Below are 20,493 nucleotides of genomic sequence, written 5' to 3' on the forward strand. Positions count from 1 at the left end.
CAGGCATATTCTGCCCACTGTCAGAAGTTTGATCCTGATGGGGCTTAAGGTTGACTCAGCCTTCCATCCTTCCAAGGTCCATAAAATGAGGAGCCAGATTGTTGGGGGCAATATGCTGATTCTGTAAACCTCTTAGAGAGGGCTGTAAAGCATTATGGAGCAGTATATAAGTATAAGTGCTATTGCTATTGTTATTGCTATTCACTTTTCTGCTGCTCGTACAAAGATTCTTGCTTATACTTCCTGCTCAGCTTCCCCCCACACACCCCTGATAAAATCCTCTCATTTAATTCCTTCATTGTCTCATTGGTCACCACCCTCTCACACATGGTTCCACTTTATTATTATATCCTGGAAAATCTAGGTAGTCTTTGTGAGGTTCCGTAGGCCTTCAATTTGCAGTCATCTGAAATACATTTGCTTTTCAACACTGTGCTAATCAAAGGCAACAGATTTGGAAGACCCTCCATGTTTCAGTTCAGATTGCCAGCATCAATGCAGTTAAGAGAGGGAGGAAAAATGTCTCCTGACTTTAAGAATCATTGTCAACCAGATTGCTACTAAGCAGAGGCCGAATCTGGATCAGATCAAGACACCTAAAGTGCATAAGAAAGCGAAGACAGGATGAGCCATGTCAGGAAGAGGCTTGTTGAGAATCGAAAGCAGAATCTGCATTAACCATCATACAAAAAGAAGCATTCCTGAACTAAATTGATATCTTCTGTTCCCCGCTTCACCAGAAGCAAATAATTGACATATTTAAAGTAGTCCTGGTTCTGCAATGTCACAGATATATTTTTACCAATTCTTTTCTGCAAAAGATCTTCGGCAGGACACAATTCTCTCTCCACAAATGACTTTCTTTGTTAGCATAATGGCATTTAAAACTTTTTGGACTCTTTAGGATTAAAATACCCTAGTTATCCACTTGGAATTTAACCCAATATTAAGGTAAATGTAAAGGTTTCCCCTCGCACATACGTGCTAGTCGTTTCCGGCTCTAGGGGGCAGTGCTCATCTCTGTTACAAAGCTGAAGAGCCAGCGCTGTCCGAAAATGTCTCCATGGTCATGTGGCTGGCATGACTAAAGGCCGAAGGCGCATGGAATGCTGTTACCTTCCCAACAAAGTGGTCTCTATTTTTCTACTTGCATTTTTATGTGCTTTTGAACAGCTAGGTTGGCAGAAGCTGGGACAAGCAATGGGCTCTGTTACGCAGCGCTAGGGATTCGAACCGCCAAACTACCGACCTTTCTGATCGACAAGCTCAGCATCTTAGCCACTGAGCCATCCTGTCCCGCCAACCCAATATTATTGTCATTTTAAAATAAACATGAGAAATAGACACAATCATCCTATTTATTGGAATTTTCTTGGACATCCATATTCTATGAATCTCATTTGTAATTTTCATTCTTCATAGCATGAGAAAAATCTCTTCTATATCTAGATTCTGGTTTACTAGTACAGGTAGTCCTTGACTTACAGTCACCGGTCAAAGTTACAACGCTACTGAAAAAAGTGACATGACCATCTTTCATATACACAACTGTTGCCAGCATCCGTGCATGATCAAAATTCAGATGCTTGGCAACTGACTCATATTTATGATGGTTGCAGTGTCTCAGGGTCACGTGATCATCTTTTGTGACTTTCTGACAAACAAAGTCAATGGGGAAGCCAGATTCACTTAACAATCGTGTTACTAATTTAACAACTGCATTGATTCACTTAACAAATGTGGCAAGAAAGATTGTAAAAGGGCGAAAAATTCACTTAACAAAAGAAATGTTGGGCTTAATTGTAGTCATAAGTTGAGGGTTACCTGTACCTGTGAATGTTTCTCTTAGATGTTACAGACAAATATGACTGTATTGTGAGTAATTAGATTTTCTGAAGCTCCCCGGAAATCTCTGGAAAACATAACTCAGTTGCAAAATGGAGAATAACATATTTAAAATCTAGAAACTTTATTAGAAAGGATCAAAGGTAAAAGGCTGGGGAACACCTTTGCCTGAAATATAAGGGAACCATTAGAAAGGAAGCCTCATTTAGGAAGGCAAAATACCTACAATTATTATTAGATTTTTGTATAACTAAATAAGCAATTCTTCTGGTCAAGTAGTACTGTATGCCTGCAGTTTCCACTAATTTTAATTTACCAGAGTACAAAATAGTATCCCTTTTTTGGAGGGGAGTGGCTTTCAAATGATAAGGTCTTGCATGTGCATGCATGTGTGCCCATGTATATTTGTGTGTGTGTATTTCTATATATTTGTGTATGTACGCATGTGTGCCTATTGGTGCCACTTGACAACTTTAGCAACAAAGAGACTGAGCATTTGCTCAAGCTGTATGTTTGCAGTTTTGAAATGGGCACTCAGCAAAGTTATGAAAATATTAAAAAAGTAAACATATTGTAAATTAATGCAAATTTTATTGGCATTAACAGATATGCAAATTAGCTGCCAATCTTGAGCAGTTGGTCACCTTCCAATGTGATCCTAAGTGCCAAAAATGATGATCACAGATTTGAGCCATATTTGCACAGTATCAGGTCAATACTTGAAATTGGACAGTATGTCTGGTTTTCAAGGGTAATGAGATGTGTGTGGATGAGTGTGAGATAGAAGAGGAAGTGAGAGTTTGAGATGGAAACACTTGACTTTTTGCTCTCTGAAGAGTTCACTTTTCTTGTGCTTTGTGGAGGAGATTAGAATAAAACTCAGCATTCAGTGAAGTGTGAAATCTGTATATAAAATGCCTTCATGCGCAGAAGACTTGAATCCAAGTCTCCCTTTAACTGTTACTTTCTAGCTGAACCACAGCATTAAACAACTTGTTTCCTAACTGGGTCCGTTTCATGCTTGCCAGATTTCAAGGCTGAATGGTGAGTCCTATTTTGTTTTGTACTGCTTATATGCACAAATTATAAATGGCGTATGGCTGACCTTTTGCCATTTTGTTTTCTTTACTCCAATAAAACTATGGAAATCTGTTGTAGAAAGCAAACTATTTTACTTTGATCTCACAAATCAGCCATTTCCAAAGTGAAGTACAATCTGATTGAGTTGCAAAGTGTAAGGCTATGGATTCAGGCTATAAAACTCCGGAGATCCAACTGGATGGCAACAAAGAGTATTTCCTATATCTAGATTTTTGCAAATTGAGCATAGGGGCCATGGTTCTATTGAAATTTTGTAAATCTGCACACAATCCATAAATATGTGTGTGTGAGAGAGAGAGAAACCCACTAAAAAAAAACTAATCAAAAGTGAACTTTCAGCAGAAACACCTTTTAAGAAGACCTTGCAAGAAACAGGTATGGGCAAATGAAATGTCGTACTGGAACAGAACGTTGGGAAAAAAACAGCAATCTGCCCCATGTTGAAACTCTTTAGTTCCTTTTGGAGGCCAAAAATATCTGATTTAATGCTTCTCTCAAACTGTTGTTTTGCAAAACAATGTAAAAGACTTTTAGGAAATGGATTATTATTCTATGTATATTTTAGGCAAATAAATGAATTCAAATGTAATTAATTCAATAATTAATTACACAAGTAGCAGTCAGCTATCTTGAAATATGTTTGAAATATCCTATATATAGTATGTGGCACTTTAATGACACATACAAACCAGTGGTGGGATTCACATTTTTTTACTACTGGTTCTATGGCCGTGGCTTGGTGGGTGGGCGTGGGTGGGGAAGGATACTGTAAAATCTCCAGTCAGAGGTGGTATTTGCCAGTTCTTTGAACTACTCAAAATTTTCGCTACTGGTTCTCTAGAACTGGTCAGAACCTGCTGAATACCACCTTTGGTACAAACACACGCATCCCAAATTATCCTTTTGGATATTTGGCATTTTGAACAGAAAGGTGGCAAGTCAGATCAGATAGAAAGCTAGGCAAATAGATAGATAAATAGATACATCTCAGGTATTATGTGATTGTATCAATGTTTCCTGTACAGCATGGGGAGCAAACAGGAGAGAATATAGAACAAATAATTATTCTCCTTGGTGTTTTGTTTTTTTAAATACTGTAACTGTTCAGCAAATGGTTTTGCGATGAGACTTTTATTCTCCATATTGGAAACACTGAAAATTTTCACCTGCTCATCTTCCCAATAGTTTCATTTTATATTATGTATATTATGTGTTATTTGAATTCATCCTCCCTCCCCCCCAAAAAAATCCTTCATAAAGGTTCTCACAAACAAATTCCCATGGAGGATTCATAGGAATCCCACTGACAGAGCAAACAGTTAAATAGCAGGTAGATAAAAGGATGTATCAATATCCTCTTCAGCATCCTGCTTTTTCTCCTACAATAGCTAAAATCTCTCTTATCTATTTGATTGTATTTCACAATAAAACCAACTTGCCTTCCTGTGGAGGATCCCGTGACTATATTGCCACAGTACATGAGGCAGACATGTAAAGATACATAAAGCAGAATTTAATACTGCTCTATATTTTCAGTGGTCCCCACCAACTGCTGGTGTCAGAAAGACTCTGGGCCTATAAGATATTACCAACATTTTGTGATGCTTTGCTAAGTCTTTTGAACAAATAGTAGGACATGACACAGTTTTCATCATTCGTCATTAGGAGTTTATTCATTGATTCTGGTGAGACACGGAAGCATCCTCTACCAACATTTTTTACCTTCAGCCTGCAGGAACTTTGCCCTATACAACAACCATTAAGAACAGGGGTGGGATTCTACAGGTTCGCACCTATTTTCCAGAACCGGTTGTTAACATTCTAAGCAGTTTGGAGAACCGGTTGTTAGAAGAAATTACTGGCCTAATCCTGTAAGGAAGGCAGGAAGGAAACATTCTGGTGTTGCTTACAGAACCTGCCTCTCCGTTAACCCTTATTACATTCTTGGCAGGACTAGACTTCCTGTCTCAGGAACTTCTCTGGAGTTTTTTCCCCCTCCTTTGCTGGTACTTTGCTTGTGTGGAGTGACCATTCAAAGTTACAATGGCACTGAAAAAAGTGACTTATGACCATTTTTCAGACTTACGACTGTTGCAGCATCCCCAGTCATGAGAGGCCAGGCAAGGAGATGTGTGCCTCGATGTAAGTGATATTGAGTTGGCCACGCCCAGCCAATAACATGACCACCAAGCCACACCTACAAATTTAGCCACACCCACAGAACCAGTTGTTAAAAAATTTGAATCCCACCCCTGATTAAGAATCAGTTTAAACTAGGAGATAGTTATTTTTTTTCTGCTTGAGGCATAGCAGCTGCTGTATTTCAATCAGATGAGAAACCAATCCACCAGTGGTACTCTTATATCTAGAGAACAAGAAATTGACCTCTTTATGGAGCATTTGGAGTGGGATTTGTCTGTGGCAAAAATTCAAGTGACAAGGTCAGCAAGAGAAACAAATTTATTCTCATGGTCCAGCTTTATGATGAAGCAAGGACTTTAGCTATTGATACTCTGTCCATTCTCAGCATGGCAAGCATTTACTCTAAGGATTCTTCTCCCATAGACTCAGTGGCTGTGCTAGTCTCCTGTTCCCAAAACAGTGCAATAGCACACCAAATCTATAAATTAGCTGATTTCCATCAGAATATCCCATACAAAGTGATCTAGTCCAGTGGGATTTTTCATTTTTTAGGAAAAGAAATAAAAGCAAAAAAGAACACACCAAAAGTCTACATGCCATAATCAATGCTTTCATAAAAAGCTCTTGTAAAATATTCATGAAGCAGTCTGGTGTTGAACAGGGGAAATCTGTTCAACATCTCACAATAATATACATCTTAATTGGCTGCACTAATATCCATATAGGTTCCCAAAAGAAAGGGGGAGAAGAAGAAATAAATGTCAACTATCAAAGAGGATTCCCCTAGCTTCTTTAGATATATTACATTCTAGTTATCATGCTACACAGTAAAAGCACTGCAGAATTAACAGAATAACTGAGTTGGAAGGGACCTTGGAGGTCTTCTAATCTAGCCCCCTGCTCAAGCAGGAGACCCTATTCAATTCCAGACAAATGACTGTCCAATCTCTTCTTGAAGGCCTCCAATGATGGAGAACACACAACTTCTGAAGGAAAGCTCTTCCACTGATTAATTGTTCTCATTGTTAGGAAATTTCTCCTTAGTTCTAGGTTGATTCTCTCCTTGATTAGTTTCCATCCATTGTTTCTTGTCTTGCCTTCTGGTGCTTTTGAGAATAGGTTGACCCCTCTCTTCTTTGTAGCAGCCCCTCAAATATTGGAATATCATCTCAGCCCTAGTTTTTTTCCCCACTAGATTAGACATACCCAATTCCTGCAACTGTTCTTCATATGTTTTAATTGCTCTTTTCTGAACTCTTTCCAAAGTCGCAACATCTTTTTTTATAAAATGGTGACCAAAACTCGATGCAGTATTCTAAGTGTGGACTTACTAAGGCTTTATAAAGCAGTACTAATACTTCAAGTGATCTTGATTCTAGCCCAAAGCAACCTAGGATTGCTTTGGCTTTTTTGGCTGCTGCTGCACACTGCTGGCTCATACTTAAGTGATTGTCCATCAGGACTCCAAGTTCCCTCTCACAGTTACTGCTATTGAGCCAGGTTTCATCTCATCTGTAGCTGTAAATTTTATTTTTCTTGCCTAAATGTAAAATCTTACATTTCTCTACACTGAATTTCATTTTGTTAGATAGGGCCCAGTATTCAAGGCTGTCAAGATCCTCCTGGATTTTGAGCCTATCTTCTGGGTTGTTAGCTATTCCTGCCAGTTTAAAGTTACCTGCAATTTTGATGAGTTGCCATTCTATTCCTCATCTAAATCATTTATGAAGATGTTGAAGATGTACTGGGTCTAAAATGGTACCTAAGCAGTCGGGTATCCCAGTGTAAATAGAATTCCATTAAGGACTGCAGTTTGTCAGCCAGTAACAAATCCATCTGATGGTGATACAGTCTATCACATATTTTTTTTTATCTTACCAAGAAGTATGTTGTTGTCTACTTTATCAAATACCCTACTGAAATCCACGTATATGATATTCATCTCATTTCACTGGTTCACTAACTTAGTCATTTTGTCAAAGAACAAAATAAGATTTATTCGGCATGATCTTTTTGACAAACCTGTGTTGGGTTCTGACTATAACTTTGCTTGTTTCTTAGGTCAGGGGTCTCAAACTTGACAGCTTTAAAACTTGTGGATTTCAACTCCCAGAATTCCTCCTCCAGTCATGTTACCTTGGGAATTCTGAGAGTTGAAGTCCACAAGTCTTAAACTTGTCAAGTTTGAAGACCTTTCTTCTAGGTGATAGCAGATCTGTTGCTTGATTATCTTTTCCAGAACCTTCCCAGGTATTGATGTCAGACTGATTGGTCCGTAGTTTTCTGGATCTGTTTGTTTTCCTTTTTTGAAGTTGGGAACCACATTAGCTGTTTTCCAGTCCTCTGGTTTTTCCCTAGTATTCCAGAATCTATGAAATATATGGTTCAGTGGTTCTGAGTTCGCGTCTGCCAGCTCCTTCAGAACTCTGAGATGTAATCTGTCAGTCCTGATGATTTGAACTTGTCTAGAGCAGACAGGTGTTTTCTTACCATTTTCTTGTTTATTTAATTTGTATTTCTAGTCTGTTTTTTATGGTTATGTTTGTAGTAGGTTGAGGTGTATTACTTTTTTGAGTGAAGACAGATGCAAAGAATGAATTCAGCATTTGGCCATTAAGACTTCAGAGAGCTTCTGTCTTGGCATTGTGACCCCAAACCTCTCGACTCCACAGCTTCTGTTAGTTGCCAAAGGAACAGAAGCCTCTCTGTGTATCTGTCATATTGAGAGGTTGGACAGTCAAAACTTCAGGATGATCTTCTTCTTCTTCTTCTTCTTCTTCTTCTTCTTCTTCTTCTTCTTCTTCTTCTTCTTCTTCTTCTTCTTCTTCTTCTTCTTCTTCTTCTTCTTCTTCTTCTTCTTCTTCTTCTTCTTCTTCTTCTTCTTCTTCTTCTCCTTCTTCTTCTTCTTCTTCTTCTTCTTCTTCTTCTTCTTCTTCTTCCTCCTCCTCCTTCTCCTCCTCCTCCTCCTCCTCCTCCTCCTCCTCCTCCTCCTCCTTCTCCTTCTTCCTCCTCCTCCTCCTCCTCCTCCTCCTCCGTTTTATAAAATAAATACCCTTCTTCTTCTTGAAAGTCTCAAGTGATGACACTCCCACAACTTCTGAGGGAAAGCTATTGGTTGATTGTTCTCTCACTGTCAAAAAGTTTCTCCTTATTTCCAGGTTAAATTTCTCCTTGTTCAGTTTCCATCCATTGTTTCTTGTCTGGCCTACAGGTGCTTTAGAAAATAGCTTGACCCCTTCCTCTCTGTGGCAGCCCTTCAAAAATTGGAACACTGCTATCGTGTCTTTCCTGGTCCTTCTCTTCTCTTCTCTTCACTAGACTAGCCAAGCCCAGTTCCTGCAACCGTTCTTCATATGTTTTAATCTCCAGTCCCCTAATCATCCTGATTGCTCTTCTCTGCATTCTTTCTAGAGTCTCAACATCTTTTTTATAGTGTGGTGACCAAAACTGGATGCAGTACCCAACTTATTTTCCACTTACTTGATTTCAAAGGAAGTGTTGGTCTTTCCTGAGAGTTAACCCCCATGACTTAAGCTTTTCTCCTTAACAATAGATACCAATTATATTTGGCTCCAGTCAGTTTTCTATGAGAATGTACAAGAATGTTCTTTCCAAAATCTAGAAAAATGGACCATTAGCTTCTTGCAAATGCTTCTGCTGTTCTGAAGCTTGGTATTGCTAGACCTACACATGATACAAAGCTTTATTTATTTTCAGTGGCCTGGGGGGAGGGGGGTTACACAAAAGCAGTCAGCTGATCAGGTGGATCCGTTATTTATTCCTTGGTTATACCAAAATATTTTCATGTAACATCCAAAGCTAGCGGTAGACAGGTATATGGCTGAATCATGAATAACTGTGGAGGCGTGTTTCAATTTATAGGCAAACAATTCTCTTTAGGTGTTTTTAACTGGGCACAATAATTGCATGCTACCTTTAGAAAAGGATATATCCAAAGCTCAAGGTATATCAGCATTTCTGTTACAGATAAAAAAATTCAATTACAGATTCAGAATTTATTATGTACATATGGAAATAGTACTTATAAAAGAGAGAAGGTTTGTGTCTGGGGCTGTCAATACTGTGAAGGATTGGGTGATTATAAAGCAAATTAACAATACTTTTAAATGTGCATTCACTTATCTTTCCAATTAAATCCTTATTAAACAACTGCACAGACAGTAATGGTACTCCTGCAAAGCATGGATCAAGACAGTTTTATTGTAATTTTTACTTTGTAACAATTTATCAAGCAGTTATTTCTTACTATTAAATTGTTTTGTTAATAAATATTCTCAGTTCACCAAAGTATTTGTAATTCTTATATTGTTTTATTTTGTTTTGGTTACAGTTTATATTTGAATGTTATATTGATGCTGGACCCTCCTGGAGTAATTTTATTTTATCACTAATTACTGTGGAAAATAAAATCAGCTACTATTAATACCAGGTGGCCTATTGCTCTATAAAGACCTGCCATTCTCTTTTAAAATATCCCAGTTCTAATAATAATCTTTTTGTTTTTAAGGAAGGCATCATGTTCTTTGTAGATAATAAACATTGTCTTTAAAAAAACAACGAACTGACAATTGATCTATAAACAGCATATATATTTTACAGTTTTAAGGCAAGGGAGGATATCAAAGGTCAGGTTTCTTTAGTCATGCTAAATATTTTGTAACAAAGAATTTGATATACAGAAAATTAATACAGTATTTCATTACCTTTACATGTTAGCCAGCACTTAATAATAAACACTGTTTTTAAGTAGTTCTACAAGTTGTGAAAACATGACACATATGAACTCACATTTCAAATATAGTGGAGCTTCGGGTTGCAACCGTAATCTGTTCTCGAACTCCGGTTGTGACCCGATTTGGTCATGTCTGGAAGCATGACCTACTGCGCATGCACACAATTAAAAAAATGGTGCTGAAGGGGAAATCAGTGCGGAAAGTGAATTTTTCTGTGCCGATCTTGTCCGCCAGCCAATTTTTGAATCGTGGCCCAAGGTTCCATTGTACTTCATATTTCTTTGGCACCTCCTACTCATCCACTCTCTCACGCCCCAAGGTACCATGCTCCATCTTGGAAAATTTAACACTAAAGTCAATTACTTAGGTTTTCATAGATTATACCTATTATTTACTACTCATTTATCTAATGGACTTATAAAGTACTCATTTGTTTACTAGAAATCAGATTCTGTTGGAAACCTAAATAGCACAGGTGTCAAACTCACAGCATCACATTGTTTTCACATGATATTTCATGATGTTTTTTCCCTTCGTGGAGCTGAAGTGGTCATGTGATGCATCCGGCCTACAGGCCGCCAGTTTGACACACCTGCTATACAGTATTGAAATCTTTTTATGTATCTCTAGCTTCATTTGTAAGCACTATCCCAGAGAAGATTTGGAGACAAAGGTTTCAGATATAGACTAAATGAAAACAAGCAAACAAGGTTTGCAATCTGGGAATCCTTTTGGAACCTGTCTTTGGAATCTGTCCCTGAATTTCCAAGTGATGATGGCGACCCACATTTTGTTATCTGTGAGATAACAAAATCATTAAATATTCAAACAGTTCCTATTTCAAATTTAAATAAACATAGTATTATAATTAGGTCATTAAAGTGATCGGAGCATGTTGAGTTTTACATAGGATAACAAAATATAGCAAAATTGAAAGACAGAAAAATCTTACAGATATGATAAACATAACTACATAAAATACAGTTTTATCCAGAATTTTCTGGATAGTTTTCCAAGTAGGGAGTTATAAAGTGGGTCCTTGCATCTTTACAGGAGGCAGTATGACAGGAAAAGAGCTACAGATTCAATGGGTTCTTCTCACAAGGGCATAAACTCCTTAGCTCGTAAGGGATTTGTTTATTTTTTGAATTTATTTTTCTTGAAGAAGAGCTGTAGAGAGGATATGGAAATGTGTAATGTGAGTGCTCTCGGGAATTTAGGAGTAATTATCTAATTTAAGCATCTTGACTACTTAGGACAGATTGATCCAATCTCTAGAACATTGCCCAAATACAGAAAAAGGATTCATAGCTTATCATCAGAATGGTCTTTCTTTAGTGGGGTGTGTATGTGTGTTTGCAGGGATATCTTGATTACAAATATCTTGATTTCTCATTGTCCACCATGCAAAGAATCTAGATCTTCTGGGGAAAAAAACCTCACAAACCAACTCTGAGCAGTGGGACAGAATATAAATCCACGTGTTTTCTTTTACTTTTGGCAGTCCTTCCTCCCTCTTTAATATTGCACTGGGTATGCTGCAGTGATGGGGTTCATTTTTTTTTACTATCGGTTCTGTGGGCGTGGCTTGGTGGACATGGCACGGCTTGGTGGGTGTGGCAGGGGAAGGATACTGCAAAATCTCCATTCCCACCCTACTCCAGGGGGAAGGTTACCACCGGTTCTCCGAACTACTTAAACTTTCTGCTACCAGTTCTCCAGAACTGGTCAGAACCTGCTGAATACTACCTCGGGTATGCTGTCAGGATAGTGTGTGTGTGTGTGTGTGTGTGTGTGTGTGTGTGTGTGTGCATATGTATGTCTGCATTTATATGTGACTTCAATATGTGACTTCGGGTGACTAACAATTAAAGACTGTATAAAAACAGCACACAAAATTATAAGTAATATGCATAGAAGCTGAGAAACTAATGACTCTAATAAACCTCCTAATTAGCATAACAAAGAAATGGACTCACCTACACCATCAGGGCCTCAGACTTACTGTCTCTTTTAGCCATTGTGTCCATCTAGCACAGACTGGCCTGAGGCTTAATTCCCTATTGAGAATAAATCCAATTTTAAGAAGGCATGAACAAATATTCTTACTACTAGGATGCGAAAATAAAAACGGACACCTATCTAGGAAATATTTTAGATGAAAATGGCAAATTTCATGACCTTATGGGATAAACCATCTCAGGAAAGCCTGGCACTTGCACAATCTGAGAATTCAGTGGGGTAGTTAATGCTGATTCAGTGGCTATAAAAGTTATCCTATTACTAAATTATCCTTGTGGTTCACTTACTTACTTACCTACTTACTTGTTTGTTTTTATTTATTTACTTAGTTATTTATATTTGTATCCTGCCTTTATTATTTTTACAAACATCTCAAGGTAGCAAACATATCGAGCACACCTTCCTCCTCCTGTTTGCTCCACAACAACCACCTTATGAGGTGGGTTGGTCTGAGAGAGAGTGACTGGCCCAAATTATATCATCAGATTGGCAGGCAAGTCAAGGATACTGAAATCAGAGGGGATGAACAACACTGCATCTGCACAGTGGATTATTAGGCAAATAGCAACACTTTCTGAGTCAGTGGCAAGAGTTGTCATATCTTTGTTTAACACAGCTAATTTATTAAAGTACACTCTATAAAAATGCCTACATATTTTAATGTCCTAAGACCTAAGTTATTGAAGCTTTGATTGTCTGAAGGACTACATTGGCTGTTATTATGAGCTTGCCCAGATAAGAAGACCTAAAAGAGAGACCTATTTAAGCAAAGGACTGCTTGCCATCGATATGGGAGAGTGTTCACTCCTAAATTATTTCCAAGCCCCTCCCCTGCATTTTAATTCCGAATTTTAATTCTTTTACTCTTGTTTTTAACTGTTTTAATTATATATTTATATATAGCTTTTATATTTTTATTTCTATGTGTACACCCCCAGAGTCACTCTAGGAAGGAGGGAGGCAGTCTCTAAATATGATAAATGAAGAAATAAAACTGACTTGCTTTGGAGTTCTGATTAGTCTCAAATTTATGCCCTCAACAAAGAATGTATCTTTTTAACGTAGTATTGTAAAAGTTTTAAACCATGCTTTAATATTATAAAATAGTTATTTTAAGTTTTTAGTTTGTAATTATTGAATTATATTTTAATTGCATTTTAATTAAATTGTTTTGTGTTTTATTCTTTTTTATTGGCTCCTTGAAGGCAATTTTGGGGTAGGAGGGTTGGGTATTAAAAAATCTAATAACTAGCTTACCAAATAAATGGTAGCAATCAGTATATTCCCAATCCAATACAAGCTGTAGAATACATTTGTTGTCCTCAGTTTTTAAAAACAACCTCATCCACTTGGTGAAATTGCATCTCTTAGCCTTCCTTCCCAATTGTTCTTGATTTTTCAATATAATATTGAACAGCTTAAGCATGAGTTGATATGAATCCTATTTTTCCCCAATGGTCAATCACACAGTTTGTAAATAGGCTAAATATCATTGCTGATGAAACAGCATAAATGAATAATCATTTCAATTCCAGTTCCTCTAATTTTTCCCATTTCACTTTTGTTCTCATCTGCTACCATTCTGTGAATATTTTCCAAAATAAAATTCTGTGGAGTCTTTAATATTCAAATATTCTTTTGAATGAATATTACTGGTATCTCAACTCATACGGATATTCCTATACAAAATCACTATTACTGACATTTTGCTTTAAAACATTTATTACACTTAAAATATTGTCACTAAGATTTTTTTTAGGCGTCTTATGTATCTGAATCAATTTAGCTGCCATGAATAAAGAACTACACACAATATTAAAATATATTAAATATATTGTAATCTTGGTATTTTGTAATCAAGATATTTTTGATTTTGAACAGAGAAAATATATAAAACATGACGTTGCCACTGATATTTTTTTTAAAGAATAGCATCAGTGACTTTCTATGTATATATTCTATGTATACAGAAAACTAATGTATTGACTTCATCACAAAAAAAGATCAAATAAATAGAAGTGATTTCATTGACTTTTCCATATATATTTGAAGACATATTTTAAAGAATGTTTATCTATCTATCTATCTATCTATCTATCTATCTATCTATCTATCTATCTATCTATCTATCTATCTATCTATCTATCTATATGCAGGTCTTGGCGTGTTTGTGTCTTTTCCCGTGTAAGATTGAGGGTATCTTGGTGATGTTTTGACGAGGTCCCACTCACCATCTTCAGTCTGGTGCTTTTGGCTTCGTGCTTGTGCGGGCAAAGTGTGATCAGAGCTGCCGTCTCTCTGCCGATCACACTTTGCTCGTACAAGCACGAAGCCGAAAGCACCAGCCTGAAGATGGCGAGTGGGACCTCATCGAAACATCGCCAAGATACTCTCAATCTTACACGGGAAAAGACCCAAACATGCCAAGACCTGCATATCCATACCCGTGAAAATCTATGAAAACAAACAAATAATAAATATATAGTCTCCTACAGGAGCTCCTCCATAACAGACAATGAAGAGTACAATAAACAAAACAATTTTGTCATTCCATACGTTGCAGAAATACCAGAGAAGCTCAGGAGGATCTTCAGCCAACATAACATATGTAACACTTCAAACCCAAGAATACACTAAGGCAGAAGCTTGTCCAACCCAAGGATAAAACACCCAGGCACAAACTGAGCAACATGGTATATTCAGTACAATGCAGTGAGTCATATGCAGATCTGTACATTGGGGAAACAAAATAACCACTTCATAAGTGCATGGCACAATATAGGAGAACAAACCCATCAGGAATAGATTCAGCAGTCCATCTACATTTAAAAGACAAAGGCCACTCTTTTGAAGTCAGCAAAGTCCACATTTTGGACAAAGAGGAACACTGACTTGAAAGAGGGGTCAAAGAGGCCATCTATGTCAAAATTGAACAGCCCTCTCTCAAAAAAGGGGGAGAGATCTCCAGTCTACAACACAGTCCTTTCAACAGTTTCAAGAAAGCTCCATACCAGTGGTGGGATTCAATTTTTTTTACTACTGGTTCTGTGGGCGTGGCAGGGGAAGGATACTCTAAAATCTCCAGTCAGAGGTGGTATTTGCTGGTTCTCTGAACTACTCAAAATTTCTGCTACCGGTTCTCCAGGACTGGTCAGAACCTGCTGAATACCACCTCTGCTCCACACCCATTTGCACTACTCAGGTGATCCTGATGATACAGATAAACCACCAGATGGCCTTAACAACTTGCTAAAAAAATGCAAATGACCAGTTGTCTGCAAGGAGTATAGATCCTTCCATTTCCCACCGTCCAGTCAGAGCTGAAGAAGCTTCAAAGAAAAACCAGAAAGTCCAGTTGCCTCTTGAAAAAACACCTTTGGGACAACCATGACCTGGATGACTGAAAATCTCCACAGACAAGAGACAATTGTTTTTTGGCTTAGGAATCTGGGGACATTCTGGTCCCTGTCTCCACTGAATGAATTAGAATGACAATTTATGACAATTATTTCGGGAAATATGTCAACCTACGCTGGCTTGGTGCTCTCAATGACCACAATGGTTCGGTATGATGGGAGGTCTAATCTTATACCTGAAGTGCAGCATATTGGAGAAATTTATTTATTTAAGGTGAAGGATCTAAATGAAATGAAATGACATAGCAGAGATTCTATGAGACCGTAATAAATATAATTTTATATTCATTCTTAGCTAAAAGGCAAAGACCTATAATAAAAGAAAGATTATTTTTGGGGAAAAATGTGCCACAGTTTTGAAACAGTCTAATCATCTAAGCCTCCTACAGTTTCAGATTGAGAGCCATAACAACTGTACATTTTCTTTAAACATGAGTGTCAGGAATATATATTGCTCCTTATCCTAATATTTGATTGGTCTTTTGCCTTTAAGTTGAACTATACCTAATGATTTAATAACAAAAACACTTTGAATTATTATTTAAACCTTCATCTCTTAATTGTATCCTATTGCTTCTATTTTATCCCATGCAGACTGTAACACCAGTGTTATTAGTATATTACAATACTAAAGTCCTTTGCCTTTTAATTAGGAAGGTTACTCAGTAACAGTTGCCAGTCACTCTTTTTAAACATCTGGACTTCAATAAAAATTCTTTCATTAATTCAGTATGCTACTGTATTCTTGTCAAAGATGCTTTTCTTTCAGGTCAAATGATCATTTCAAGTCTAGCAGAACCTTTTACATAATGGTTAGTTGGGATCTGTGTGAGTCTGCACGACCATTAATTAAATCCTTGAAAATCTGTTTTCTTATTATGCATGACTGGTTTGTACATATGTGGAAGATCAAGTACATCTGTTTTTTTTAGTATTGCTGAGTTTGTGCATATGTGGAAGAATAGTGGATTTATTTTTAGTGAAGTCACAAAAAGCTTAAATTTATCTTGACTAGTCCTTTATTTCTCCCTATCATGCTATTCATGTGCCCTGGCTTTAGTTCTTCTCCCAATCCTTCCATGTCCAGACCTCTTTACACTTTGCAGTTGAGACTGCAATATAGCAATAGCACTTATACATATACACTTCACGATGCTTTACAGCCCCCTCTAAGTGGTTTACAGAGTCAGCCTATTGCCCCCGATAATCTGGGTCTTCATTTTACAGTCTTTAGAAGGATGGAAGGCTCAGTCAATCTTGAATCAGTGAGGATTGAACTCTTGGCAATGGGCATAGTTAGCCTGCAATACTGCATTCTAACAACTGCGCCACCACGGCTCTTTATCTTTATCATTATTTTATCTCTGAAAAGCCCAGATCTCTGTTTGCCTTTTTTAATCTTTCTTTTTCTATAAAATTTGATGATTGCATCTCGTTCCTCTCTTCCAAACTGTTCTTAGATATGGGCTGTATTCACTTCTTCTCCTCTCTCTTTTTAAAATGCCACTCATCATTCTGTACCATTAAGGCACCAGTGCTTCTAAAATCCATTGTATTGTCATTTCAGACTGATAAGTACTAAACAAAACATCGTGGGGCAAAGGAATCACTTACCTTGATTGACAACAAATCGTAACTTCTGTATCGTTGCCAGATTGCCGCTGACTCTGTATATTCCATCAACATCCAGACCTGGAAAATGAAGACATACTTTATATTGGCTTCGGTGAGTATTATGCTGTCTGTCAAGAAACTATAACTGCTGTGACAAATAAAGAGAAATATATACTTCTGTGAACTCCTTGATAATAATTCACCCGATATTCTGTAATGCTTTTTTGCCTCTGGCCTTTTGGATGTTCTGGATTACGTTTTACAGTTCCAATTATACTTTAGCACTAGCTAGTCTCTCTAGGACTGATGAAAACTAGGGTTCAACAATACCTGAAGGACTATATCGTCTTGAAGCAAAGAAAAAAGAAACATCAAATGTCAAACAATTATATGTGGAATTTTGCCTCTTCATATAAACTTGGTTCTCTGTGTACTATATGGTATGACTGCCGGTATATTCTAATTTGGATAGCCTTCTGCACACATATAAAGCAGAAATATAAAGTCTGATCTTTCAGTTGCATTAAGAAAATATAAATAGCACATTGTTACTTTCTTCAGCCTTTTCCTATTACAAATCCTTACCCAACTATCATTAAGGGATACTTCATGGTGATATTAACAATGATTAATTGTAACTTAATTTCTTCTGAACCAATTTATTTTGCTTATACAGTATCATCTTTAATATTTGTAATAATGAAATCTTACTTTATTCAAATTTACTTATTTAAATAGATAAAAAAATAAATTTAGATTTAGCCAGTTTTCATCTGCTTTTATAATATAGTTTTTAAAAGAACCTTATAAATCATTCTTTAGGTCAGTGGCATGTAGTTAAGATACACAACAACAACAACAACTAACTTGGTTTGGAGAGAAATATCAATGAATGCCATCATCAAATATGAAAGACTAAAATCCTGCTTCTGCCTCAGTTGAGTGAATCAGAGTTTGATAATCTTTCTTGAACTATTCTAAATCTGGATGAATGTATCTGAACAGATTTCAAATATATTTGTCCAGCCAGGTTATATTAGTATTTTATATAAACCTTTTGCAATGTTATTAAGTATGGCTTTAGCAATATACACAGGTTGCCCTTGACTTACAACAGTTCATTTAGTGACTGTTCAAAGTTACAACATCACTAAAAAGTGACTTATGACCATTTTTCACACTTACAACAGTATCCCCATAGTCATGTGATCAAAATGCAGACAGTTGGTAACTTACTCACATTTATGACAGTTGCAGTGTCCCTGAATCATATGATCCCCTTTTATGACCTTCTGACAAGCAACCTCAATGGGGAAACCAGATTCACTTAACAAACATGTAATTAACTTAACAACTGCCATGATTCAGTTAAAAAACTGTGGCAAGAAATATTGTAAAGTGGAGCAAAATTCACTTAAATGTCTCACTTAGCAACATAAATTTTGGGCTCAATTTTGGTCCCAAGTCAAGGACTACCTGTAGAAGACATTGTATTTTTAAGAATGTTCTTTCAATATTTTGTAAAATAGTTCCAATTAGAAATTCTTTGGGATGTTATTCAAAATGGCAGCATGAAGATAAAAGTTAAAACAATACATCTGCTAGAGTGATACCATGTATTTTGTGGTTTAACTATGTCAGCAATGAAAACCAAACTATCCAATGTAAATTGGTGAATTTGGATATCCTTTTTATGGCTGCATAATCCTAGCTGGATTAGTAATTACTTATTTTGGAAAAAAAGGTTTGGGCCTATTGTTTGCATATGTTTGAAGGAGAAAAGGGGGGGGGGGTACATTTTTTTAAAATGGCTGATCTTAGACACTAAACTTCTGAACAATTTCCCAAGAAAATACTTCAACTTCAAAGCAGACTCTTATCTAGAATGAAAACTATCTAATGGTCAGGGTTTCTTCATGATAGAGCTTAAAATAGTTAAGGGAATAAAAGATAAAACAAGCGTAGCTTCAAAATTTGTAAATTTACAGATGGCATTAATGTTGGTGGTAAACACTATTCTATCGTGACACCCACTCACTACCATAAAATCCAATTTCTAGTTTACTATATGCTGACTATTTGATGTTTCAAAAAGGTGTTTATCACTAAGACATATTTCTAGCCTTTCCTTAAAGCACATCACTGGTTCACCCTCCTTTTTTTATTTGAAGGAGCTTTAGATAATGTGAACAATCCCCATCCCCAACCCAGGGACCATAATCCAAATTGTATTCAAGATTTCAGTCAAGGAAAAATGCAGCTGTTGCAACTTATTCCCACCATAAATCTTAGAAGCTTTCCACTTTATATCTAGGATAGTGATTAAATATTATTTTTCTTTCCAATGAGCCATGTATAGAAATGCTCTTATTTTACATAATTTACGATTTGCAAACCATGACACTCATTTTCAATTTATTTATATGTTTAGGTAAATTCTTCCACTTAAATATATCTTCTAGGACACTTCTATAGGCTTAAACATTTTAGCTCATCACATTTAAAATAGGGCAGTGTGTATTAATAAGCAGATGTCCATCCTTCCAACTTTAAAAGTGCAGAAATGGGTAGCAGTTGAACTGTGATCCGTGGACCTTCTCAGCATTAGGGTTCAGAGGAAATTGGTTTTTGGAGCTACATGGCTAAGTTTTTAGAAGAAATCTGGCCATACAGAGTCGAGCTAAGCTATGAAATAGGAGTGAAAATAACTCAGTGTCTTTCTATGCAACTGATCTGCCTATGTTGTATCTCCTGATCTCCTAAAACTTCATTAAGCATTTTAAACAAACAATGAATTTTTTCTTCCACACCACAAAATACACTTTTCATCAATCTTCAGCTACAGGTTGTTTTTTTTCTTCAGTCTCCTTCTCATTGCATAAAGGTAAAATGTTTTATTTACTATATATGAGCCAGGAAAAAGGGCAATCATAGAAAAGGTGGAATTGAACAAACATCAACTATGCTTTTACCTGTGCACTTATAGTAAGATTTACAAATCAGCTTTGTTTGGGCCTTAAATTTGCTTTTCTATGTTGCCCTGCTTTTGCCAAGTGAGAAGTTTTCATTTCAATAAAAAGCACTGTTGATAACAACAATGTCAGAAGGTTTCCATGAAGAGCTGGTTGTGACAACTGACAAAGCATATGTGTTTTGTGTCATGTATGTGCTAGGAAACCTGTGTCATTAGTATTTTCCCCAATAATTTAGAAGTGGTTCCAGTAAATATACCTATTTATTTATTTTTTAAAGGGTGGGGGAGCACTTGAGGGTGGTGTTCAAGATTTTTTTTTTCTTTTTTTCAGCTAAACAAAATGACTTCATTGTTTCCACACTCCATTTTCTTTTAAACATTAGCTGGGATGACTGAGGCCGAGGAATGTGGGAAAATGGATTCCCAAGCCATGTCTATCCCTTCTAATTCTGAGCTGCAGTTTTTGGCTTGGCTTGAATCACATCCTCACATTTCAGTATGGATCTTAGTGTAAAGTGATATTTTTAAAACATTTTTTTCACTCATCATGGGATCAGAAACAAAGCAACTCTACTCTTTCAGCAAAATTCTTCTTCACGCCCTCCTCATCCTCCTTGTCTTTTTT

The 20,493-nt window shown here is 36.7% G+C and overlaps 1 protein-coding gene across 2 annotated transcripts in view; it reads right to left on the minus strand.

The window, feature by feature from the left end:
* Positions 1-20,493, minus strand: part of ARHGAP15 (Rho GTPase activating protein 15) — a 466,873-nt gene that overhangs the window by 133,738 nt on the left and 312,642 nt on the right. For both annotated transcript variants that reach the window (XM_087950078.1, XM_026673513.2), the window contains one exon: positions 16,895-16,972. In XM_087950078.1, coding sequence (XP_087806204.1) covers positions 16,895-16,972 — 78 coding nt within the window. The remainder of the gene's footprint in view (positions 1-16,894; positions 16,973-20,493) is intronic.

Source organism: Notechis scutatus, chromosome 1 (genome assembly GCF_049901735.1).
Source record: "Notechis scutatus isolate UNSWTSFEM ecotype Mainland chromosome 1, rNotScu1.2, whole genome shotgun sequence".
Classification (NCBI taxonomy): Eukaryota; Metazoa; Chordata; class Lepidosauria; order Squamata; family Elapidae; genus Notechis; species Notechis scutatus.